Source organism: Canis lupus, chromosome 18 (assembly GCF_048164855.1).
Source record: "Canis lupus baileyi chromosome 18, mCanLup2.hap1, whole genome shotgun sequence".
NCBI classification, from domain to species: Eukaryota; Metazoa; Chordata; class Mammalia; order Carnivora; family Canidae; genus Canis; species Canis lupus.
The window spans coordinates 60,196,768-60,222,432 of record NC_132855.1 but is presented as its reverse complement, the minus strand read 5'-3'; the positions used below and the strand labels follow the sequence as shown (position 1 = coordinate 60,222,432).

The following is a 25,665-nucleotide window of genomic DNA, read 5'->3' as shown; positions in this document are numbered from 1 at the left end:
ACCAAAACTAAGCAAAAAGCAGCATGACTGCACATCTTCAAAATATATTCTAAACCATGATTTCTCTTTTGTTTCTGGATAGAAATAGAGCAGTTAAAGAAAAAAAAATCAACACTTTTTAAAAGAGGTGCAGTATGTATTATTTTCACACTTGGCTACAAACTGGACAAGAATATTCTAGGTGTTCACAGAAAGACCTACAGACGTACTGGAGGTCACAGTAAAGCAAAAGACATAGGCCCGTCTTCCAGAGAAGAATGGAACGAAGTGACATGAGAGGGGCCCATGCAGAGCAGCCCACAGAGGTGAGGCAGATTCAAAAATCAGCACATTTCTTTCACAGAGTTTTAAATTGCCCTTTTACACCTAGCAAGAACAGAGAAAGAATGAAAATTCAGCTAGTGGGGATGCTGGCCATGCAAAGCAGCCACTGGGTGCAGCCAGCTGTGCGGGTAAGAGCCTTCCTGTTACTGTGGACCCTCTGAAGGGCTCCAGTAGGAAGGGGGAGCCGAGGCCTGGGGGGAGCAGGGAACTGGGACCTGAGGGGAACGGGGGAGCAGGGGAGCTGGGGCCTGTGGGGAGTAGGGGAACAGGGGAGCAGGGACCTGGGGCCTGGGGGGAGTGGGGGAGCAGGGCCACCATGGCAGGGGCTTGGGGGACTTGCTGGATCTGCAGGCAGACCTCCCTCTCCTGGAGCTCCCCCTTCCCTGCATTATGGCAGGAATCACATCACAGCAGCCCTGCACCCTGAGGCAAGCCCACAGCTCCTGGCACAGGGCCTCCACCTACTAACTGGCCCCTGGGACGACTTCCCAGATTTTTATGTAGGAAGCATGCAAGTGTTGAGGACAAAGTCCTCAGGGAAGCCACTGTCATCAGAACCAGTCACCTCTCTGCTATCCAGTCCTAGGTCAGTTTCTTCGTACGTTGGTTATGCTTGTCAATGGTTAAGGTGGTCCGGTCAATGGCTGCGGTGATGCCGTCCAGGACGTCATCCTGCCTCTCCAGCTCCGTCTCAGTGTCCAGTGCGAGACTCTTCAGCTTCCTCAGGATCTGCAAGAGCAGCATACATGGCAGGAGGGGCTGCCTTCTCTTAAGCTCTCAAAAATAGACACTATTTCTTTCCATCACTTTTGCAGTACTTAGGAAATTCTGTGAGTCAGTGGGGATGACAAACCCTCTGCCCTCCAATCCCGGGTTTGGGTCTCAGCTCTGCTGCTGACCAGCACTGACCCCCAGGGCTGCGGAGCCTGCCCTCTGGCCAGCTCCAGCCCCCTCCCTCCTGACGATGCCCCGGGGCACTGCTGTTCCAGCCACATAGCAGGGGAGGGCTGGCTCAGGGCACAACCAGGCTCCGGCTCTGACCAACCACTGTCTCTATTACCTGTATGCACCCACTAAGCCAAATCCCTTTCTTCCTGTTTGAAACATTTCACAGATACATACAAATAGCCCGAGGCCTGGAGCAGCCTCAAAGCACAGTCCGTGGGGCCCCTGTAAAAAGAGGTGGGCTGGCCTGGAAGCATAGGCCCCAGGGCTCTGGGAGACCAACATCTTTGGGACTCATGTCACATGTCAAAACGTCTCATACGCTGGTAAGAGCAGCCACTTTACTGCAATCCTACTGAGGCCACTTGCATTGAGAAATGTGCTTTAACTACATGCATGGTGAGCCTGCATTTAAAAATTTAGTATCCTCAAGGTAACAACAAAAAGGAAAGATTTTAAGAGAGATCTTAATGACCAACTACTTGCAATAAATGTTAATACCTCTTTTAGGGAAAGTTTCAGATCACTGGTTAGGTCAGGACAAAGGAACTGCAGAACATGAATCATCAGAGGAGCCCGGGGGCCTGTTCCCCATGTCAAAGGCCTCTGTCCCTTAGGGACGGATGTCAGTGTGGGCAGCCTGGGTGAGCATGAGAAGGGCCCCAGATCTAACTTTACTGGCACCACACCACGCCGCACACAGAGATCACTGTCGCAGGCACAGCCAGGGACACTGCAGCCTGAGACCTACTGTCATCATGGAGACCACACAGCACCCCAGGGGAAGGCGTGACACTCCCTATGCATTCACACAAAGTGACCCTGTGCTGCCCACCCTGTGAGAGAGCTGCTTCATCGGATACAGGAGGAATGGAAGGGAGGAGGCAGGGAGGTGGCTTGGAGTGTAGTAAGATCAACTCCTTCCTCAGGAATGGTGAGGCTGCAATGAGCTCACAAATGTGAACAAGCTGTGAAAACTATAAAGTGGGATGTGAGGCGCCCCCGCCAAGTCCTGGAAGGGCTCCGCTGCAGGAGGGACCCGGTGGTGAGGAGCGCTAGGGCCATCTGCAGTCACAGGCGCTCCTGACAGAGGCAGGACTTACCCCCCATATCTCTGCACACAAGCATCATCCCTGGGAGCTCCGTCTAGGCGTGGAGGAACAAATCCTGACCCAAGGTCGCAGGCTCAGACACCAGCCTTTTGCACCCTCTGGGAGCCGCTGAGTCACTGGAAAAACTGGACGGAGCTCTGGAAAGTATACTGTGGGGTCAGTCAGCTCTGAGGGACGGGCTAGATGACCTAATACAGGAGGTCTTTTCCATCGCGTTCCTATGACCTCATATGGCTGAGGCCCAAACAGCATAATAAACAGTCGCTGCTCACCATCACCACCGTGTGAGGCAGGTCCTCGCGCTCCGTCTTCTCTGCTCAATGACCCCTCCCAGTTGGCCTGTACTTTCAGTGTTCTAATGAGGTTGCTCCAGCAGGTACATTCACATTATGGCCCTGAGGAGACTGGCCTTGGCCACATGTTTGGTTATACCTGACTTCACACTCAGGAGTGGTACCTCCACCCCCCTGCCTTGTGCTGGGCAATGAGGCCACATGCACTGTCCACCACCTCCATGTCCTTGTCAACCATGTAGTGTCCTTCAGAACCACCTGGCTCTGAACTGTGAGCAGTCACCACCATAGCTGTGTGGATGGCCGGGTGCAGCCTCACCACAAGGCAACAGATGCTTCCTTCAGAGCGGGGCATCCACTGTCCTGTCCTGTTCCAAGACTCACACCACAGATAGAAAATCAGGACATGGGGCCAGAGAAGAAAGTAAAACCTGTCCTGAGCCTAGATGACAAGCACCGCTGGTGATGCTGTGGCACCTGTGTGAATACCCATACCCATACGCTGGCCTGGGGACATGACACTGGGGGTAGAAGTGCATATCCACGCAGCTGTTTCCTGGTTTCTCATCCACAGTCATCCCTAATGAGGGCATGTAATGTCTCTGTGAACCCTTGCACTAACTGTTGCACACACGGGGCTGAGAGACATGTGCAAGACCCCGGGCTCTGCAGCGAGTGTGCACTGTGTGGCCCTGGTGTGATGAGCTCGTGGACGACAGGTGTCACAGTACCAGTGACACTGACAGGAACTCCACACATTCCTTAGAAAGGCAAAAGGGCCCTTGCCAGGGATCAGCAAGCCATTCAAAGAGCCGTGAGAGGAGGGCACCAGCCCCAGGCCTGCTCTTGGAGCCCTGAGACGCTATGGCAAAGGTCCCACATAAGGAGGGCCACACCTGTGACTTTAAATTTTTTAATGCTCACATTTTCAACAGTAGAAACAGTAAGCATTTTTTTATTTAAGTAATCTCTACATCCTGATATGTGGCTTGAATTCACGACCCCAAGATCAAGAGTCACAGGCTCCTCCAACTGAGCCATTCAGGTGCCCTATAAAAAATGGTGCTATTAATTTGAACGCATCCTGTTTAACTCAATTCAATAAAAATATTATCATTTCAACATAGAATCAATATAACGAATTATTAACAAGATATGGTCTTCTATTATGTGAAGTTGTAGCAAGCTGCTGAGTGGTATCCTCACAGCACATCTCTACACCCTCCCCCTGAGCACCATCCCCCATGCCAGCCCCTGTGTGGGCATCTCCCCTCCCTATCATGGCAGCAGCAGCGGGAGGAGTCTGTGCCTCCTATGCAGAGATAACAGACACACAACTTACTTCGTGAGCAAGACCAACTGATGTGCCTATGCAAGTTGAGCATTTTATGGAGTCTATTGTGTAAACACGGGCTCGTTCCTGTTGAACTGTCTGATTCTGAAAATGTCTCACCGAGACCCCTCCTCTGTGGCCTGTGGAGAGCCCGGCTGACCCGCCAAAACTGCGCTTGAAATGAATACTACAAAAACACGTGTGATCTGCGTAGCTACCAAGTCTGCAAAGAAAATCACCGAGCAAGTCTTCAAAGTAGGAACCTCAAGTCCTGGTCCAGTGTTTTTCTCTTTAAGGAATGAATGAGAGAAATTAAATGCCATCATGTGCATGCCATATAACACGGGGTGGAAAGAATGGGGAACAGGAAGTCTGGCCAGACCTTCACACAGTTGTTACTTCTGCGGCCCAGGATGACAAGCTGTCTAGTCATCGGTGTGTCTTGCCGCCAGCCTCTGAACTATCAGCTGGCTGTCCCTGGGCTCTGCCTCAAGCCCCTGCCACACCAGTAAGTCAGCCCGGTGACCAGCCATCTCTGCAAGCACGTCCACCCGACACAGAAACTGTCCAACTGAGCTGAGGAGAAAGTGACTTTTATAAACTCCAAAGAAATACACAGGCACAGGTGAGACACAAATGTGTGCCGGCATGGTCCGGAATACTCAGCGATCTGCAGCCCGGAGGGGCAGAGGTGCTCAACTGTGTCTGCACAGCAAGCTCCGTTCTCCACGGGCAGGGTGCAGGTGTGTCCGTGACCCGGGCTGGCAGTAGGAGGCACCACGTGCTCCCCAGGACACAGCAGACATCACTACGTTCTCCTCTGCTCTGGCCACATGCCCTGACAGCTTCTACCTCCTGGCACCACAGATCTTGGGACAGCAGCACAGATACGAGCAGAGACGGACATGTTTCCACCTTGTTTATAAAAACGGAAAAACAGCTCATCCAGCAGAGGAGGTCCGCTGACCAAAGCAGATGCATCTCCATGTATGCACCTCACAGCAGCCATCAAGATGTGGGAAGCAGGGGGTCGGAGGCCCAGCTCTGCTGCGAGCTGTGCCACCAGGACCCCAGGGCGCCCAGCCTTGTGGAATCACTGCATAATGGCAGCAGGGGAGTGGCGGTGCACGGAAGCATGGGCCTTGATGTGTCCAAAACATCTTTTATGTACTGGTGGCCTCATGTAGGGTCTGAAAGAAAAGAATGTTTGGTTGTTCTTCATGATAAAGCTCCAGGATTCTGAGTATTACTGTATTAATACGAAGCACCTAAAGTGAGGTTAGTATTAGCTAGACTGTCTGCCCTGATCTTGTTATTAAGCTGACTCACTGAAAAACTGTGAATTTTCTTGCAGTGAGAAATTAGCAACCATTTAAGAACAGAGCTGGGATAAATCAAGCTGTCTGCAACTCCAAATAGTTCTTCCAGTTGGGGCCATTAATATGCTATAGAGAAGGTAAAGAGGGAAAAATTGGCTTCCAGCACAGCCACAGCTCTGGAGGCTGTAAAGAACATTCTAGGCTACAATCTGTCACATTCAGCACATACAGACCACCCCCACGTCCCACCCTGTCCCTTCTGCTGCATTCCTTGAGGCCCCAAGGGCTATCTGTGGATAGCAGCACAGGATTCTTTTCTAGGGAGGCCCCCACCACGGTCCCCACCTCAAGATCTGCAGCCTAACTGCGAGACCCTGAGAGCCCTCACTCACAGTTGGCTGATCAGCCTCCAGGGGCCTCTCTAACTCAAGGTCCAGTCAGGGCACATGCACGTGAGGACCCACAGTGCTGTAGGGGGACCCTGGAAACCAGCCCACTATCAGGTCACGATGGGATCCAAATAGGGCTCAGCCCAGAACACAAGCAAATAGAGGTAAAGGCCTAAAACCCACACATCGCATTGAAAGAAATTAAAGACAACCTAAATAATGAGGGATGTGCTGTGCTCCTGGATGGCAGGACAACAAGACGCCCCTAAGTTACCTACACATTCAATGCAGTATCAAATTTCCAGCAGCCTTATTCCCCCAGAAACAGAAAAACGGATGCTCAAATCCATATGGAATTGCATGGAGCCCTGAAGAGCCAGAGCAATCCTGAAAAAGAAGAATGAAGCTAGAGGACTCACTTCCCCACATCCGTGCCGTCAGGAGCATAAAATGGTATGGCCGTTATGGAAAAGAGTTTGGCAGCTCATCAAAAATCTACACCTAGAATTATCCCGTGACCGAGCAATTGCACGCCTAGCTAGCATATGCCCCCAAGGAGCAGACACAGACCCACACAGATTCTTGTGTGAATGTTCAGAGCAGCACCACGTACTGCAGGCACAGATGAATGGACACACAAACTGTCGGCCATCCACTCAGCTGTGAAAAGGAAACACAGATGAGCTCTGAAAACACAGTGCAAAGCGAGGGGGGCCAGCATGGAAGGACACACACATGACAGAGCAAGGACTGGAGGGGCCAGCACGGGGCTGGCGCTGCAGGGGACTGTCTGGGGGCAGTGGCACTGCAGGGCACTCTGCGCATGATCAGTGCCACTGAACTACACACTGAGAGTGGGCGAGATGGCAACGTTTACACCATATACATTCCCTACAATAAAAAACAGCCAGGCAACTCAGTAATAAACGACCAAACCCCCTAACACGGCAGGGGCATGTCTAGGCTGACTGAGAAGACGGGAAAGCGTCGTCTGCCCCTGGCCCTGGTGCTCCTCTGTCTGCACAGCACAGCAGCTGCCCTGGGAGATGCTCACTCAGACGCTGGCACGTCTGGAATCCTGTCAATGGACAAGACCCCGGGTTCCTTATCCGGCATTCCCGCCCTGTTCATGTTTCCGAGACAGCGGAGGGGGCAGAAAGCATCTGCACCGCCCAGGTCTGTCCTTTCTGAGTGCGGGTGAGGGGCCCTGCCAGCCCCACCTGAGCCACCACTGCCACAGACAGCATGGGCCAGCTCTTGACTGGGGCCACAGCCAACGTGTGAGAGCGCAATGGGCTGTCTAGGATCCCAGAGGAGAGCACGAAGGGCACGTGAAGCCACAGAGAGGCTGGAGAGGGGGTCCACAGTGGCAGCTCATGTTTGCCAGTGATGCAGTTCACCAGCAGAGTGTACAGAAAACCCATGGATAATACATAAGGTGGGGCATGACATTCTCCTGTGAGTCAGCTTTCCTGTCACTGTGCTCATTTGTGCAGCAGGTGGAGGGTTCTAGGGTCCCTCCTGCCCAGAGCCCTTGCTGTCCAGAGGCGGGGGCCAGGGCCAGGGCAGGCGTGCAGCCCACCCGGGACTGTGGGGCCAAGAGCAGGGCCGCACCAGTGCCAGGACCAGACGGCCCAGCTAGGGCAGGTCCCCTGATAGACGTTTGCTCCCCGAAATGTCACCTGCCATGGATGTGAGAAGTTACTCAGCACCTCTTTCCTGGTACCAAGTCCCTTCTGCTGGTTTAACAGATGACATAGGCTTGATGTATTCAGGAAGCTTTGTTAATAATTTACAAAGTAACAGATGCCCAACTGGGCCTAAGTGATGGCCAGTGTTTGCACTGGTATCAGGCCAGGAAAACAATAGCATATAACCCCCCCGCTGTGGGAACCCTGACCTGCACCCCAGTCCACACTCTGCACGCCCTGCTGTGGGAACTGTAACCTGTGCCCCAGTCCACACGGGGCACCCCCACTGTGGGAACCGTGACCTGCACCCCAGTCCACACAGGGTACTCCCACTGTGGGAACCGCGGTCCACATGCTGCACCCCCCTGCTGTGGGAACCGTGACCTAAGTCCCACCCAGTTCACACACTGCACCCCCTGCTGTGGGAACCGTGACCTGCGCCCCAGTCCACACGCCGCACCCCCACTATGGAAAAGGTCCATAGTGCAGCCCCTAAGGGGAGCCCCTTGGCAGTGCTCACTATTCATCCTGGTCTTGGGTGGGGAGAGGGGGGAAAGGTCAGGATGGACAGTCTGGGGAGCAGGGTGACTGACGGAACCTCAAACTGCATGGACCTGGCAGTGGACACAGATCTGGTGACAAACAAGCAGCAGCTCGAGCGAGGAGAGGTCAGCACCTCAGATGGGAGCCACGGTTCAGGGCGCTCTGCCAAACCTATCCCAGTGAATCTGCTTCCTGGCCTGGCTGCTGCCACCACAGGCCCTCCCCATGGACAGTGGACGCCGCAGTGAGGGCTGCTCCGGGGCCCACGTGCAGTGGTAGTTGGCACAGGGTGCAGAACCCTTCTGTCCTGGGGCAACCACACCAGCCGCGTCTCTCAGCATCCACTGTGGGCTAAGTCACCGAGACCCATTTCCACGTAAGGACGGTAATCGCATCTGCCACAGAAACCACAGCTGAACGGGAGGAGTGGTTCTCGCATTTCTGTTTTCCCCAGAAATTTACCTCATTCCTACTTACGCTGGGGCTTCAGCTACACAGCTAAGAATTCTCTAAATAGGAAACATGTGTTTTACCTCCAGAAAACGTTCTCTGGTGGACCCAGGGTGCCTGCAGGGAGGAGGACCGGTGGCTGGTGTGAAGCCCTGCTCTTCCGCAGCGGCTCTCCCCAGGCTCACCACTCAAGGGTCACCACGTCCCCACCCTGTGGCCAACGTCCTGACTCAGCACAGCAGCTGCTGTTCCCAGCACGGACACCACAGGGCTCACTAAGCTGCTGATGATGCTCAGGACCAACCCCACAGACATGCTCTCACGTGGAAGGTGGGTGAGGAAGCTCATTCCATTCCCAGCTGCTGGCATCTTCATCATGACCTCTACCATCTTGGCTTCTAGGGCAGAGGCTGCTGGTGTGAAACTGGAAGGGCCTTCTCACACTACATGGCCATCACCAGAATTAACATAAAATCCCTACATTTCCCATCAAAAAGCTGTGTCCCTGTCTTGGTCTTGACACAGCGGCAGGACAGCTTCACACGAGGGTGGGAGAAGGGTCTCAGATCCCAGCAGCCTGAGGTGTGTGGGCTCGCATCCATTCTCAAGAGAATGGGAGTGTTTCCTTATAGGATGGGGGTTTCTCAAGTCCTGAAGCCATATTCTGGAGTCAATATGTGCATCAAAAACCTCAGTCGGTAACCTGCAGCATTTGCTGGTCGCAGCTAGAAAGCAGCATTTCCGTGGTCATTACTCAAAGTGACTAAGTTAGACCCAGGGAAAGAGTGACAAATCATGCATATTTAAAATATCCCATAGCAAAGATGAGCACTTTTTTTCCAGAAAGGAAATGGCCAAGTTTAAAGGAGGCTATGCCTAGGCTGACATGTCAGTAAGCCTTTTTCTTTATTTTTTTTATTTTTTTATTTTTTTTAATTCTTTTTATTTTATTTTTTTAAATTTTTTTTTAAATTTTATTTATTATTTATGATAGTCACACACACAGAGAGAGAGAGAGAGAGAGAGAGAGAGGCAAAGACATAGGCAGAGGGAGAAGCAGGCTCCATGCACCGGGAGCCCGACGTGGGATTCGATCCCGGGTCTCCAGGATCGCGCCCTGGGCCAAAGGCAGGCGCCAAACCGCTGCGCCACCCAGGGATCCCAGCCTTTTTCTTTAAAAACAGGTTTGAAAGACAAATGGTCTTCCTATGTGCCCTGGTGGAAGTGTGTGGTGCCAGGGATGACACAACCTCTTTAGACCAGAGCCTGGATATGACTAAACTTCGAGCTATGAACCAGGGAAACTGAGTCAGGAAGAAGCAAACCAAAATCTCCACAGAGAAACAACTGAGTTTTTGCTACAAAAAGACTGTGAAGGTAACGGAAAGGACAGAGGGAAGCTATGTAGTGAGAAGCACTTTGCTGAGCAGCTGGAACAGGCCTCATACGGTTGTGAGCTGAACACACACACACACACACACACACACACATTCTCTCTCTCACAAACCAACAAGCACATCTCCCTGAATGAGACAATGGATTCTGACAAACCAAGGCTAGCGCAGCATAGCATGAGGGCTTTTAACAGCTTTTATGTTCTAAAGAAGTGCACTGAGATGCTGATGAACAAGGTGACACTCGGTATCTGCTTCAAAACTACTCAAAAATAAAAGGAAAAAACACTGTACTGTCCAGCAATAACACAGGAAGACAATTTAAAAGTATTTCTAGCAAATGTTGTTTAAATTTCTACTTCCCGGACAAAAAGTGGCAAGAATCTGGTGGCAAGCCCTTGAGAGCATTGGGATGAGTGAGTACTCTCAGTTGTATGTGCACCTGTGGAGTCATGCACACGCTGACATGTACAGACACACACAGACACACGCACACACAGCACACAGACACATGCACAGGATGTGCACATGCAGACATGCACACACGCAGACATGCACACACAGCACATAGACACACGCACAGGACAGGCACACACAGAAATGCAGACACGCAAACACTGCACACAGACACACACATAGGACGTGCACACAGATGCATAGACATGTACACACAGCACACACATGCACAAGACACAGATGCAGGCATGCACAGACACATGCAAACAGCACACAAACATGCACAGGATATGCACACAGACATGCTCAGACAAGCACAGTACACACACGGCACACACAAACATAGTACATGCACACATGGCACATAGACACAACACACACACACACAGAAAAACATGCACACGTGGCACACACAACATACATACACACAGTACATGCACACACTGGGACACCCAGTACATTCACACACCAGCAGACACATAGATACATGCAGAATACACGCACACATGAAGACATAGATAAGCACACCAATAGCACACACGTGTATACATGGATGGTATCATAGCACACATGAACACACAGTACAGGTACACAGAGCACATGTACATAAAATGCACTTATAAGTCACAACACACAAATGTACACAGATGGGTCTCATAGCACATACACAGTACATGTACATCTCATGTACACATCTCAGGCACAGTACATCTCATAACACATACAGGGCACCACACGCACAGCACACACATGTACACACGAGTACATGTACCACACATATGCACGCATGTATATGCACAGAAAGCCCATATGAGCTTGCATATCCTGCACACACACACAGCCCACATGTATACTTGCACGTGTACATGTACAACAGGCAGAGCAGCCAGCAGGCGGGCTGTGCGCACGGAGTGTCTGTGTGCCACGGAACACAGGGACTCAGAATGGGCACCGCTCTTTCCTTTCTCCAGCTACTGGAGCAGACAGAGCTCGGGGGCACAGTGACAGGCCCCTGCAGAAGAGAGGCCAGCATCACCCAGCGAGGAGCTATGGGCAGGCAGAGGAAGCATGTCACATGCAGGGACCACGTGGTGCCGGGAGTGCACATTACCTGTCTCAGTTCCTGGGCGTCCCCCTCAGAGACGAGCGGCTCGCTCCTCTGCAGCTGAAGTGACGGGCCCTCCTGGCTCCCTGAGCAGGGCTCGTGGGGCATGGCACGGTCCATCAGTCCAGACGCTGGAATGGAAAGTCAAACAGCAGTGACATCTTCCAGGAGGTGCGAACAACGCACGAACATGCAGAACCTCACAGGGAGTGATGTTTAAGACCATCAGCTCTCTCTGGGCTGGCAGCTGTGGTGGGTCCATCTTCCTGAGCTCTGCTGTGTGGAGCTGGGCTGGGGGCTGCCTGGGCTCACTGGGACCCTGGCCCAAGCTGCCTCCTTACCCTGCTCTGGTTAGAGAGTGCACCACTGACAATGTCCCAGGTCTGGCTGTGTATTTGGTCTCTCAGGAAAGGGCTACACATGGGGAGTATCCAACAGGCCACTTGCGGAACCTGGTGAAACGCACATAAAACATGGTCCTGGAAACTGCGGCACCATCTCGTCAGCCCACAGAGCGCTGCGGTTCCCCAGAGCACAGGAAATGGCCGGCTGGCTCGGCCAAGCAAAGCTGGTGGTGTGGCCACTTTGGGGTGGGGGTGGGGGGGTGAGTCAGAGTGCTAAACGTGGCTGGGCCCTGCTCAGGGGTGTTCCCAGCACCCGCACCTGGGCAGGCTCCTGGAAGAGCAGAAGGGCAGCCTGGAGATGCAGTGATATTCAAGAGGCCCTGCATGCCCCCCACTGCATGCCACCGTCCTTTATTTAGAGAGCTGACATTCACCAAACCCTGGCACCACAGGGTCCAGGGAAGGGCATCAGTTAGGTCTACTGCCTGTTCTTCCCCATATTACAAGGCCCCTCGGATACACAGCATGGTCACGTTCATGTATCAGGATGCTGGAAAGCAGACAGCATTTGGATGAGAATCCACTGTTTGGATGCCAGCACCAACTCCTCAGAACGCGTCTCCGCTTCTGTGGAACAGGAGGCACAGAAGGGCCAACAGGATCCTGGACGTGGGGACCCTGGAGGCGGTGAGCAGAGGCTCCTTCGAGCAGAGCAGCCTGATGAATGCACTGTCAGGAAGGGAAGGGGCCCAGCTAGCCATCCCCAGCATATACCAACTGCACAAGCCCCTCCTTCTGGGGCACAGACCAGCCACCTCCAACACATACAGAAATACCCTCTCTTCTCAGTCCTCGAAGTAATCCTTACGAAGTGATACTCCCCAAGGGGTGCCTGGCTAAGCAAAGGGAGCGTGGCCTCACCCAGGATAAACGCAGGCTGCTGTGGGGACGAGAGAGGCTTCTCAAGGTCCTGCAGAGGAGAGCATTCGGGAAGCAGTGGGCGGGCACCCACGCAGAGCGCCTGTGAGGACTGCACCCCACGGAGACCCGCCACACCCGCAGCTGCATCCAGGAGGCCTACCTGTCTTACCAAAGCCCTTACTGTATACCATGCACACAGATGTCTGCTTTTCTCGTTCATTCTTCAAAAACAATAAAAGCTGGTTGCAACCAATCAAACTGATCTCACAACCTGTGTTCTAAAATCTCCAAAGTCTCATCCTATTCCAGCTTCTAAGGGATTTAATTAGTAAGGAACTTTCCACAGCATGCAACTGTTTGGCCTTACGTGATCTAAAGTGTCACAACTAAAATGTTACATAAGGAAAGGTACCGCAGAAGTTCCGCCTGCAGTAGAAGCCGTCAGAGCTAGCTGGAAGCTATGACGGCAGAAATAGCAAACATGTGCCACCAGCTATTATTAGTCTTACAGGCCAATCCATGCACACGTTAGCAAGTCATTGGTGCTGATGTGATGACAAACAGTGGTCTCCTCACTCAGCCCAGAACCTCCTCCTTCCTTGGTGTCCACTCCACTCCACTGTCTCGTGGACTCCTGTTCTACCACCCTGGCACGCTGTCCCCAGCCAACTGGCTCTGCCCACTCTGCACCCCGCCCCCCGGAATACATCACATACACGGATGTCCTCCACTCTGCCATTCCATCAGCAGCAACTTTCGCTCACATGTCCTGGCATCATTTAGCTTGCACAGCTTTGGTATCAACGTGTTGCACCCCACAGCTTCTCTGACGCCAGCGCCCACCCTTGTGCTCCTTCAGCACCGCTCTGGTTTCCATTCCAATACCCCTATGTTCGGGAGGGACATACTGACATTTTTTAAATGTTAAACAAACGGGGTTTTACTTAACTAGAAAGCCAAAATAGCGAATTTCTCAGTACGGAACACACTAAGTCAGGGGTGTCGGTTATGACATGTTGCAGGGTCAGCAGGATCACGCCTAGCACAGAGCTCGGCACCCTGGGTGCTCTGTGTTGAGCCCTGACCCACTGACTCAGTTTCTTCAATGCCTTGAAATATCTTCGAAAAAGAATCAACTTCAGTATACAATGGTTCTGCCTCTAAAGTCATCACTTACCACAGTTAAACAAAATCAGCACAAATTGTTCCAGCTTCAAGGGAACTTAGGGATGATTTCACTTTCCAGGAACGACAGCTGGGCTGGTATGGGCAGCTGCGGACTCCAGCCCCCTGACGTACAGACGCAGACCCTGGCCTCAGATCCCGGCCTCACTGGGGATTCAGAGCAAGAACCACCGGCCCTGCCCCAAGAACAGAAGAACCCCTCCAAGCCCATCTGGCCACGGGCAGATTTTCCTCCTTGTCCCTGGGACCCAAAAGCCTCATCAGTGACACAGGGAAGGAAACACCTACTCTACACAGGGACAGCCCCAGAAGCATACACAACTGGGGTGGGAAGCCCTACAAACATCACAAAATGCCCACGCCCTTCACAGAGCTGAGAGCTGAAACGGAGAGCGAGTAAGCAATCCCAACTGCCTACAGCCAAAGCCACTTACTGGCAAATGTTCAAACCTACACAGTGCACAGCGTGGACCTGGGGCTCCTGGAAAGAGATCAAGTGTGTGAGAGCCACACAGCTCCCAGGGGGTCGGCTGGGGTCAAGGGGTGCCCATTTCTAAGTACCCAATGGAGGTCTGCGAGTGGTCAGCGTGGTGCCTGCGTCCTAGTGACCATGCGGGTGGGGGGTGTGCCTGTGGTCAGTGTGGTGCCACGTCCTGGCACTGAACTCCACTGTCTGAAGCCCAAGTCTTCAATGAGTAGTCCTGCACTGGGTATCAGTGCCCCAGACATGTATTACTGTCTCACAGACGTGTGGCCCTGGATGCCCGGGCCTCTTCTGGGTGCTGGAGACGTGGTCATGAAGAGACAACTTGTGTCTGGTGAGGACAGAGCGCATGCCCCAGTGTGAAAGCACAACAGCCAACCAGAGGGTAGCAGTGCCGAGAGCAAGTGTAGGGCAGGTAACTGGAGGTCTCTTAATCAGGGGGCCAGAGAAGGCTTCTCTCAGAATATGGCAGTCAGCAAACAACAGAGACAAAAATAAGTACCAAAAAGATAAAAGGCCACGCGTGGGCTATGCTCTGAAGTCATCTTCCTGAAACCCATTACCCCAGGACCCTGAGAAAACACGGGTGAAGCACAACTGGGAGACATAGGAAACCTCGGCAGCACTCCTACAGGCCGTCAAGACCGTCAGGGCCAGGGGGGCCCAGGGAGTCGCCCCCCAGCACGAGGGTTCCAGATGCGGTTCTGGACAGTGAGTGCGAGAGAACCTGGACAGAACTGAGACTTCACAGAGTGATGCTGTATGCACACATGCGTGTGCGCTGTGACGATGAGAATGGCAAGGCAGGGGAATATCGGGGTCTGTACCAGCCTCCTAGCTCCTCCTCATGTCTGAAATACTCCAGGACGTAAAGAGTCCTTTAAAGATGCTGTGTGAACACACATGGACTCTGCATGGCTTCGCCCCAGGGGGCATTCCCTGTGTCATTCCCCACCCCCGAAGCCCAGGAGACCGCTGTGGCTGGCTGCTGGCTGGGCCACCGGCACTTCACATGACTGGAGGTCTCTGGAAAGTTCTTCCAGACAGGGACTCCAGGCAAACATGGGTGCTGTGGTGACGCTGCCACCTGCTGGTCACCCGTTCTACCAACACTGCTCCTGGAGAAGAGGAGTACATTTCTGAGATGTCAAGTCATGGTTTCCACCTCCACTGCTTCTGTACTTTCCACCCTGGGACAGTGAAAACACAGGTGCTGGCAAACACCATCAGGGGCGACAGAGAGGGCTGCCCAGGCCTCCTGCAGAGGTCCCAGCAAGCCAGACATGGTGCTGCTCACAAGCCCACATGCTGGCCTCTTCCCCAGCTCCCCTCTGCATAAACTCCTTGGGATGGGGTGGCCTCACCACGGGAGGACGGCCCCTCTTGCTCCGTGCAGACGCAGACCTCCTGCGGGAACCCAGCCAGAGGCTGAAGTGGGCTGAGCGCAGGATGAAAACCCATATGTCATCCTGGTTGTGGTTCCACTCATTCCACACACACAGTCCCTGACTGTGACAGGCGAGGCCACACACCCCGTCATGCGAGCCACCCCGAATCTAGGTGTTGCTGGGAAGGTGTCTGCAGAGGTGGTGGAGGCCCAGCCCCAGCTGACTTTAGGTGAGGGAAACTGTCTGTGGCTTCCCTGAGGAAGAAGACATTCGGCCTGTGGTCAGCAGCCTTGGCCTGTACCCTTCCTGAGGGCGGGCCCTGCGGAGTCTGTACTCACCTAGCTTCCTGCAGCCAGACGACGGCCACAGAGGCCCTGGCATGCACCTCCTTTTCCCCTCCAGCCCTGTCTGCACCTGGACACGTGGGGTCAGGGCCCAGCAAGCCTCTTCTCCCCTGCACAGTGCCACACTCTGTGCCACGTGTGCTCACAGCTGCCCCCTACATGGGACATTCTGTGCCATGCCCCTTCTCTGAAACCACCAGGCGGAGCTCCATGAGAACAGGGACTGTGGGTGCCTGGCACTACGCCTGGCGCAGGGAGTTCTGGTTCAGCAGCAGCAGAAGCAATGGCTGGAGGCACTCTGCATTGGGACCCAGAAGCCCTGAGTCTCTTCCTCCCACTGCCTGGCCCCTCCCACAGGAAAACAGCAGTGTGGGGGCAAGGGGTGGCCAACGGCCTGACCTGCTCAGAGTCTTAGGCTCGTGGCATTGCCCACCCTTCTCAGTCCTGCCTTGAGAGAGGGGCCAAAGAAAAATCTGGAAATGCTAAGGAAATAAGTTTTTAAATGAAGTTTTTACATTTTGGTGCTTATGGGACCAGATCTATCTTCAGGTATATTTCTTTTGAAACTTGAAGCCATCTAGAAATGTTCATGTGTTAGGGAAACAGGTTACATATTAGTGCTGAAATCAATCACTTCAGAGCAAAAAGAAACCAGAACCGTAACAAACACTTCTCTAACTGTAACAGATGTCCGGCAATCAAAGTTAATAAGAAGAGACTACTAGGCTGTTAGAAAAATCATTATAATGCAGACACAGGTCACCTATAATGCTAGCATTAAGAAATATGGTATTTTATGACTTTGGGATTTCTTTAGCTGGGCTCTAAAACAAACTTAATAGGAAAAATGCTAGATTAGACCATAGCAAAATTAAGGATTTCTGTAACGGAGAATGACGGTCTGGCAGAGGTACTGGTAGCCTCTAGAGCCAAGAAAGGATGCAAACCTACATGTGAGGAGCTCCTACAAATCACAAAAAATAAACAGCACAGTGGAAAACAACAACAACAACAACAACAACAACAAAGCCACACAATCCACAGAGAAAAATGTGTGAAGCCAGAAAGCAAATAAGGAGCGTCAGATGTTCCACATCACAATCAATGATAGACATGAAAATAAAGGCACCAGCGAGATGCTACCTGACACCATCTGGATGGCAAACTGACAAGTCAGATGACCCCAGGCTGCCCCAGGCAAGGCTGGGGCTTGGACCTGGGACTCTCTCAACCTCCAGGGCCACGCCCAATGCCACACACTCCCCACTAGGGGAGGCCTGCAAACCTACAAAAACTATGCTGCAGTTCTCAGAGATTCTGATTTCTTAAACAGGTACCCAGAAGGCAGGCTGAGATGACCCTGATTGAGGCTGAGGTCAGGGGTGGAGGGACTGGATGCCTGCCAGGGCAGGCCGGTCACACAGAGGAAAGGGGGAAATGCCTAACTTGGAGCCTGCCTCTGATCTGAAAGGGCCATCAAGCCCTCCTGCCCTCCGGGGAAACCCACATAGCACTCAGTGGGTGATAAACCTGAGCTCTGGGATTTACACACTCTGAGATGGCAAGTACTAAGTTGTTTTCATTCACAAACACATGGACAGTCACTGCTGCAGAGAAATCAGCAGCTGCTCCAAGTGACACAAGTGAACAGTGTACCCCAGGCATGCTACGTTCTGACTGCAAGTTTGGAGAAGGAGGCACACTCCAAATGCCAACGCTCACTTACCCGCCTGCCAGACTGAGCAGCCCTTCTCTATTGGGGAAGACGATCTGGCACTTCTGGGCATCAAGGCATCTTCTAACAGCTCCATCTTCTTGCTGAACTGCACCTCCAAAATGGGGATAGCCTCTGACATCTTGGCAGATATCAGGCGATAAGCTATGTCTGGCCTCCCAATGAACCGCTGTCGGATGCTAATCTCATAAGGCGTGTGAACCTTAATGTCATCTATATCTTCTCTTTCGAATCTGTGCATGAGCAAAGAACAGGAGTCATGGATTTCCAACCCAGACACAAGGATGGTGAGACTTCCTGCTTTAACATGAGATGCATTCCCCTGGGAGATAACAGCAGGAATTCGGACCACTACCCCTTCTTTTCCAAGAACTTTGGGACTAGCCATTGAGGTGCTTTCCTTGGGGTTTGTTTCTGCTGGCATCTTCCAAAGCTTGGAACTAAATGGCCACCAAGAAGGGGACTCCAGCTCCGTCAGCAACCTAAAAGACCAAACGAAACACAGTTAACTGAGTTTGAATGTTTTCTTCAAAACTGCCTTAGGGTTCATAAAGCAGCTAACCATTTTATAGTGTTCTTTTCCACAAGCACACCATGAAGCAAAGAGCAGGAATTACTACCTGCGTGTTTTAGAAAAGAAAACTGAGGCTAAGAGCAGATCTCTTAGGCTTACAGACTACAAAGCCGTCAATAGTAAACACACAACAGAAACACACATCTTCTGACTAGAAATGTTGCCCTTTTCACCCTGGGCCCTAGCTAATTCTGACTCAAAATAAATCCTGACCTCAATCTGCAGGAATCTGTCCTGTCTAATGTGGTAACAAGCACATGTGGCTACTGGGTCCCTGGAGTGTGGCTGATATAATAAGGGACTGATTTTAAACTTAACTACATGTGGCTAGTGGCTACCACAGTGGATGGCAACACTATAAAATAACTGCAAATAACACCAAGAGATCTACCTTGTGCTGAAAAAAATGGAAGCAGGAAAGGAAAAGCAAAGGAAGAAGGACCAAATGATATAAACAAAAAATAAATATCAAGATGGTAGAGTTAGACTCAGCCATATTAGTAATTATACTAAACATAAATAGACTAAATCCTCTAATTTAAAGGTGTATTGTCATCCTGGATTAAAGACATAAACCAATAAACTACAGCTATATCTTGTTCACAAGAGACGCTGAAATATAAGGACACAGACACATCAAAAGCAAATGGATTGGGAAAAAGATAGATTGTGCCAAAAGTAAACTCTAAGATAAGGGGTGTTATCAGGAATAAAGACAGGCAATGCATAATAGTAAGAGAGTCAATTTGAAAAAAAAATACAATTCTAAAACATATATCTAACAAAATTTCAAAATTCATTAAGCAAAAATTAACAAAACTAAAAGGAGAAATAGATAATCACAGTTGTAGATTTTAATATGTTTTCCTCCATAATTAACACAGCAAGAAGACAAAAATGATTAATAAGAATATAAACACTATTTAATCCACTCAGCCTGACTGATATTTATTGAAACATCACCCAACTGCTGAATGTACACTCTTTTAAAGTGTACTCAGAAGATTAAGAAAAAGACCATAACACATCTCAATAAATTTCAAGTATTGAAATCCTACAGAGCGTACCCTCTGTCCCCAAAGAAATGAAATAACAGATTAGTAGAAAATCCTCAAATATTTGGAGATTAAGCACAATTCTAAATAAAGGGAATCAGAAAATATCTGAAATGAATAAAACCAAATAATACGCAGGAAATGGCTGGATGCAAATGGAGCAGTCTTGAGTAAAATTTATGGCTCTCAATGCACGCATTTGAAAACTTCTTAGGTTTAAAATAAGTGACTTAAGCTTCTGTTGCAAAAAGTTATAAATTAAACCCAAAGAAGAAGCAAAAGCAGAAATCAATGAAATTGAAAAAAGAAAAAATGAACAAAGCCAAAAGTTGGTTCTTTGAAGTAATTTTATTATTTTTTAAAGATTTTATTTATTCATGAGGGCAGCCTCGGTGGCTCAGCGGTTTAGCGCCACCTTCGGCCCAGGGCCTGGTCCTGGAGACCAAGGATCAAGTCCCAAGTCGCGCTCCCTGCATGGAGCCTGCTTCTCTGTCTCCTGTGTCTCTGTGTCTGTGTGTCTCTCATGCATAAATAAGTAAAATCTTAAAAAAAAAAAAAAAAGATTTTATTTGTTCATGAGAGACTCACAAAGAGAAGCAAGACACAGGCATAGGGAGAAGCAGGCTCCCTGCGGGGAGCCCGATGTGGGACTTGATCCCAGGACCCCAGTATAATGCCCTGAGCCAAAGGTAGATGCTCAATCACTGAGCCACCCAGGTGCCCCTCTTCGAAGTAATTAAAATAATTAAACCCTTACAAGAAATGATCAAGAAAAAAACAAAGAAAATGCATATTATCAATATTAGGAATAAAAACAGAGGTTTCACCATAGATACTTTAGCCCTTGAAAGGCTTCTAGGGAATATCATACCGAGCTTTACACTGATGATTGGGACAACAGTAAGTAGACAACATATTTAAAAGACCCAACCTTCTAAAATTGAAGCAAGAAGTAGTTTAAGAATATGAATACACAGGGTAGCTGGTGGTTCAGTTGGTTAAGCGCCTGCTTTTGGCTTAGGACATGATCCTAAGGTCCTGGGATTAAGCCCTGCACCTGGCTCTCTGCTCAGTGGGGAGTCTGCTTCTTCCTCTGCCCTCTGCTTCCCCCTGCTTGTGCTCATGCTGTCTCTCAGTTAAATAAATAAATCGTAAAAAAAGGAAAAAGAATATGAATACTCATAACAAACTGGCAGCAAGAGAAATTTGGCAAAATCCCATTTATAAATGTACCAAAAATAATAAATACCTTAGGGTTAAATTTAACCAAGGAAGTGAAACACTTGTACTCTGAAACCTATCAGATATTGATAAACTGAACATGACACAAACAAATGGAAATAAATACTATGCTCATGGATTGGAAGGATTAATATTGTTAAAATGTCCATACTACCTAACACAATCTACAGATTTAATGAAATCCCTTTCAAAATACCAAATGCATTTTTCACAGAGCTAGAAAAAGTAATTATAAAATTTGTATGGAACCACAAAAAACCTCAACTAGCCAAAGTGATCTTGAGAAATAAGAACAAAGCTGGAGGTATCATAATCCCAGATTTCAGGATATACTACAAAGCTGTAGTTATCAAACAGTACAGTACTGGCACAAAAACACACACAGATCAAAGGAAAAGAATTGAAAGCCCAGAAGCACATCCACACTTTCATGGTCAATCTATGACAAAAGAGGCAAGAATATACAACAGGGAAAGGACAGTCTTTTCAACAATGGTGTTGGTAAAACTAGACAGCCACATGCAAAAGAATGAAACAGGACTCTTTCTTACACCACACACAAAAATAAGCTCAAAATAGATTAATGGCTTAAATATGGGACTTGAATCCATAAAGCTCCTAAAAGAAAACGTATATAGTAATTGCCTGGACTTTAGCCTTAGTAACATACGGAACTGTCTCTTTAGGCAATGGAAACAAAAGTGAAAACAAACTGTTGGGACTACATCAAAATAAAAATCTTCTATACTGGGCACTTGGGTGGCTCAGCAGTTGAGCGTCTGCCTTTGACTCAGGTCGTGATCCTCGGGTCCTTGGATTGAGTCCCACATCGGGCTCCCCACAGGGAGCCTGCTTCTCCCTCTGTTTATGTTTCTGTCTCTCTCTCTCTGTCTCTCATTAATAAATAAATAAAATCTTAAAAAAAAAAAAAGCTTATGCACAGCAAAGGAAATCATCACTGACAAAACAAAAAGCCAACCTACTGAATGGAAAAAGATATTTGCAAATGATACATCTGATAAGGGATTAATATCCAAAATATATAAAGAACTTATACAATTAATCACCAAAACAAACAAGCAATTGAATTAAAAAATGGGCAGAGGATCTGAATAGGCATTTTTCCAAAGAAGACATCCATGTGGCCAAGAGACGTGAAAAGATCTAAACATCACTCACCATCAGGGAAATACAAACCAAAACCACAACACTCCTAACTCTGGGAAACGAACTAGGGGTGGTGGAAGGGGAGGAGGGCGGGGGGTGGGGGTGAATGGGTGACGGGCACTGAGGGGGCCACTTGACGGGATGAGCACTGGGTGTTATTCTGTATGTTGGCAAATTAAACACCAATAAAAAATAAATTTATTATATAAAAAAGAGAGATATCACCTCATACCTGTCAGAATGGCTAAAATTAACAACACAGAAACAACAGGTGTTGGTGAGGATGTGTTGAAAGGGGAACCCTCTTATACAGTTGGTGGGCAAACTGGTGCAGGCACTCTGGAAAACAGTATGGAGGGTCCTCAAAAATTAAAAATAGAATTGCCATATGATCCAATAATTCCACTACTGGGTATTTACCTAAAGAAAATAAAAACACTAGCGATAAAGATATATGCACCCCTATGTTTACTGTAGCCAAACTATGTAGCCAAACAACCCAAGGGTCTCCATACATGAATGAATAATGAAGCGCGCGCTCTCACACACACACACACAGGAATATTACTTAGTCACAAAAAAGAACGAAACCTTGCCATTTGTAACAATGTGGATGGAGCTAGAGTGTATTATGCTGAGTGAAATAAGACAGAAAGACAAACACTACATGACTTCACTTATATGTAGAATAAGCAAATAAATAAAACAAACAAAAAAGCAGAAACAGACCTGTAAATACAGAGAACTGTTGGCTGCTGAAGGGGATGGGGCCTGGGGAAGGGGCAAAATGGATGAAGGGGATGGGGTATTACCGGCTTCCAGTTATGGAATGAATAAGTCATGGGGACGAAAGGCACAGCATAGGGAATATGGTCAATGGTATTGTACTAGTGTCTCTGGTGACAGATGGTAGTTACATGTGTGGTGAGCATAGCATTAAGTATAAACTTGCCAAATCACTACAACATACATCTGAAATTAATGGAACATTGTCAACTAAACTTCAATGCAAAAAAAGGGGCATGGATGCCTTCCCCTAACTGGAACAGTGTCAGAAAAGGTACCTGAGCCACCTCGACATCCACCATTACCTGGCTGCACTAGGGTTCCTTCCCCTAAGTGGGATGGTGGTAGAGAACACCACATGAAAGGCCAGGGGCAACAAGGGAAACCTTACCAGTCCGTAGAGGGGGACGGTAACAAGACCTCCCTAATTCTCCCAGCTAGGGCACAGTGGTGAAGAAGCAAAAAATCCCACTCCCAGCCAGCAGCAACAGGTGTCTGTACCTACCCCAAGGCACGAACAAGGGCCAAATGGGGAAATGAGGGCTCTGACCCTCACATGGCAGTAAGAGGAATCAGTTTTTTTTTTTTTTTTTTTTTTTTTTGAGAGAAAGACAGACAGTGGAGGAGGGAGGGAGAGAATCTCAAGCAGGCTCCACACTCACCATGGAGCTGAATGTGGGACTTGATCTCACAAGCCTGTGATCACAACCTGAGCCAAGATCAAGAGTTGGACACTTAATGGACGGAGTCACCCAGGCACCCCAAGAGGAATCAGCTTCTTACTCCTGGGATGCCATGTCAGGGAAAGCTCTGCAAAAACAGAAAAATAATATCCAGAGTCTTAATACCCAAAATGTCCAAGATACAATGAAGAATTACTTACAATGCCAAGAACCAGGAAAATCTCCACTGAGATTAAAAACGTAAGCAAATGCCAAAACTAGGATGAAACGATGGACTTACTCGACAAAGATTCTAAAGCACTGTCATAAAAGTATTTCCATAAGCTATTATGGACATGCTGGAAATAGATTAAGAACCAGAAAGTCTTAGCAGAGAAACAGAAGAAACAATAAAGTACCTGGGAATTTTTGAACTTAGAAATATAATAACTGATATAAAAAATGGGTAGATGTAAACTGCTGCATGAGATGATAAAAGAATCCATGAAATTAAAGATCAAAGAATAGAAATTACCCATGCGAACAACAGAGAGAAAAATACTAAAAACAATGACAACAAACCCAAAACTGAACATTCGTATCACCAGTACTCCAGCTGGAGGAGAGAGAGAGGGTAGGGCCAGAAAACCGTTCAAACAAATCTGACCATTTCCCAAATCAAGCAAAAATATATAAGCCCATAGATTCAAAAAAATAAAACCTCATTAGACCCACATAGCATAAAATCAAAAAAATTACTGTGAACTGATGTTAAATAGACAAAAGATCTTGACAGCAGTAGGAGAGATTCACCTACAGGAGGAAACCAATTCCAATGATAACATGCTTGTCAGAAACCATGGAGGCTGGAAAGAAGTGGCACAATGGTTTTCAGTGCTCCAAGAAAAGAACTGTCACTTCAAAATTCCATATTGAGTGAAACTTTTCTTCAGGAATAAAGAGGAAATTTAATTATTCTCAGAGGAAGAAAACCCACAAAGAAACTGCTGCTAGTAGGTGTGCCCTAAAAGAATGTCTCAAAGAAATGGATGAATCAGAAAGGAATCACTGAGGGCAGGAATCCTGGAACATCAGGAAGGAGGGTAGAAAAACAGAGTAAAAATATAGGGAAATAAAACAGACTTTTTTTTTTCCTCTTGAGCTGGCTAAAATATGTATGGCATTTGAAGTAAAAATTACAACACTGATGTGGTTCTCAAGTAGGCAAACGAAGTCAAGAGATAATTAACTTATACATCCTTTCTATGAATCAGGCAGGGTAAAGCGACATAAAGACATAAAGACAGGTTAGGTTTCTACATAGTCCTCAATCTGGTAAAATGCCAACCACCAGCACCCTGGAACCAATTATGCATATATAATGTAATACTGAGAGCGATGAAGATGAAGAATCTATGTAAGGAGATAACATTCAAAACAGTGTAGGTAAGTCACAATGCAATCTGAAATAATATTCAGGTAACCTACAGGAGGCAGGGGGGAGAAAAGAAATGAACAGAGGGAATAAGTATCAAAAAATAAAATAGCAGATTTAAGTGTTTTTATACACTAATAATTACATTGCTAGGATGGCAAAACTGCTCCAGATTCTATCCAATTTCTATCAAAATCCCAGCTAGCTCTTGTGCAGAAACTAGCTAGTTGATCCTAAAATTCATACAGAAATGCAAGGGACCCAGAATAGCCAAAACAATCTTGAAAAAGATTGGTGGAGTTCCCACTACCTGAGTGCAAAGCTTACTATGAAGCTACAGAAATAAAGATGGTGTGGTACTGCCATAAGGTCACACACATGGATTATTGATAGAACTCAGTCCAGAAACAAACCTTTACATTAGGGTCAACTGGTCTCCAACAAGGATGACAAGACAATTCAATGGGGGAAACAGTGAGATATTGCTGAGACCACTGGATATCTACACACAAAGAAAAGAAGTTGGACCCATTTCTCATGCTATGAACTCCAAGTGGATCACAGACCTAAACAGAAAGGCTAAAAAAGAGTAAACCTCTATGACTTTGGACTAGGCAATGAATCATGTAGGACATCAAAGGCAAGTGACAAAAGAAAAACAGATACACTGGATCTCATCAGGCAGCCAGAGCAGGGCTACAGGCGCAGGAGGTGATGCAGTCAGGCCCTGGTGTCCCAGCATCCCAAGGAGGAGCTGAGGACGCAGCTACGAAGAGAGCCTGGGCACAAGAATGCCACAGTTTTCTGCCCTGGTCCCATGGTATGCTCCAGGGAGGGAAGTCCCCTTGGCAGTGTCTGAAGGTGGGAAACTGCAAAGCTCTGAAATGCTGATTTTTTGAATGGAAAAGATCAATGTTGGGATGCCTGGGGGGCTAAGCAGTTAAAGCATCTGCCTTCGGCTCAGGGCTTGATCCTGGAGTCCTGGGATC

The 25,665-nt window shown here is 48.7% G+C and overlaps 1 protein-coding gene across 23 annotated transcripts in view; it reads right to left on the bottom strand.

The window, feature by feature from the left end:
* The window catches only part of SNAP47 (synaptosome associated protein 47), a 51,615-nt gene that overhangs the window by 5,671 nt on the left and 20,279 nt on the right, over positions 1 to 25,665 (bottom strand). For 14 of the 23 annotated variants that reach the window (XR_012011211.1, XR_012011212.1, XR_012011213.1 and 11 more), the window contains exons 4-6: positions 17,747 to 18,237; positions 11,361 to 11,485; positions 890 to 1,053 (exon numbers count right to left, since the gene is read on the bottom strand). Coding sequence is in view for 10 of the 23 variants with exons in the window: in XM_072784654.1 (XP_072640755.1) it covers positions 907 to 1,053; positions 11,361 to 11,485; positions 17,747 to 18,237 (763 nt within the window). In the remaining 13 variants the exon portion in view is untranslated. Of the gene's footprint in view, positions 1 to 115; positions 1,054 to 4,584; positions 5,198 to 11,360; positions 11,486 to 17,746; positions 18,238 to 25,665 lie in introns of those variants that run through there. The other 9 variants (XM_072784657.1, XM_072784652.1, XM_072784653.1 and 6 more) reach the window with 5 other exon arrangements.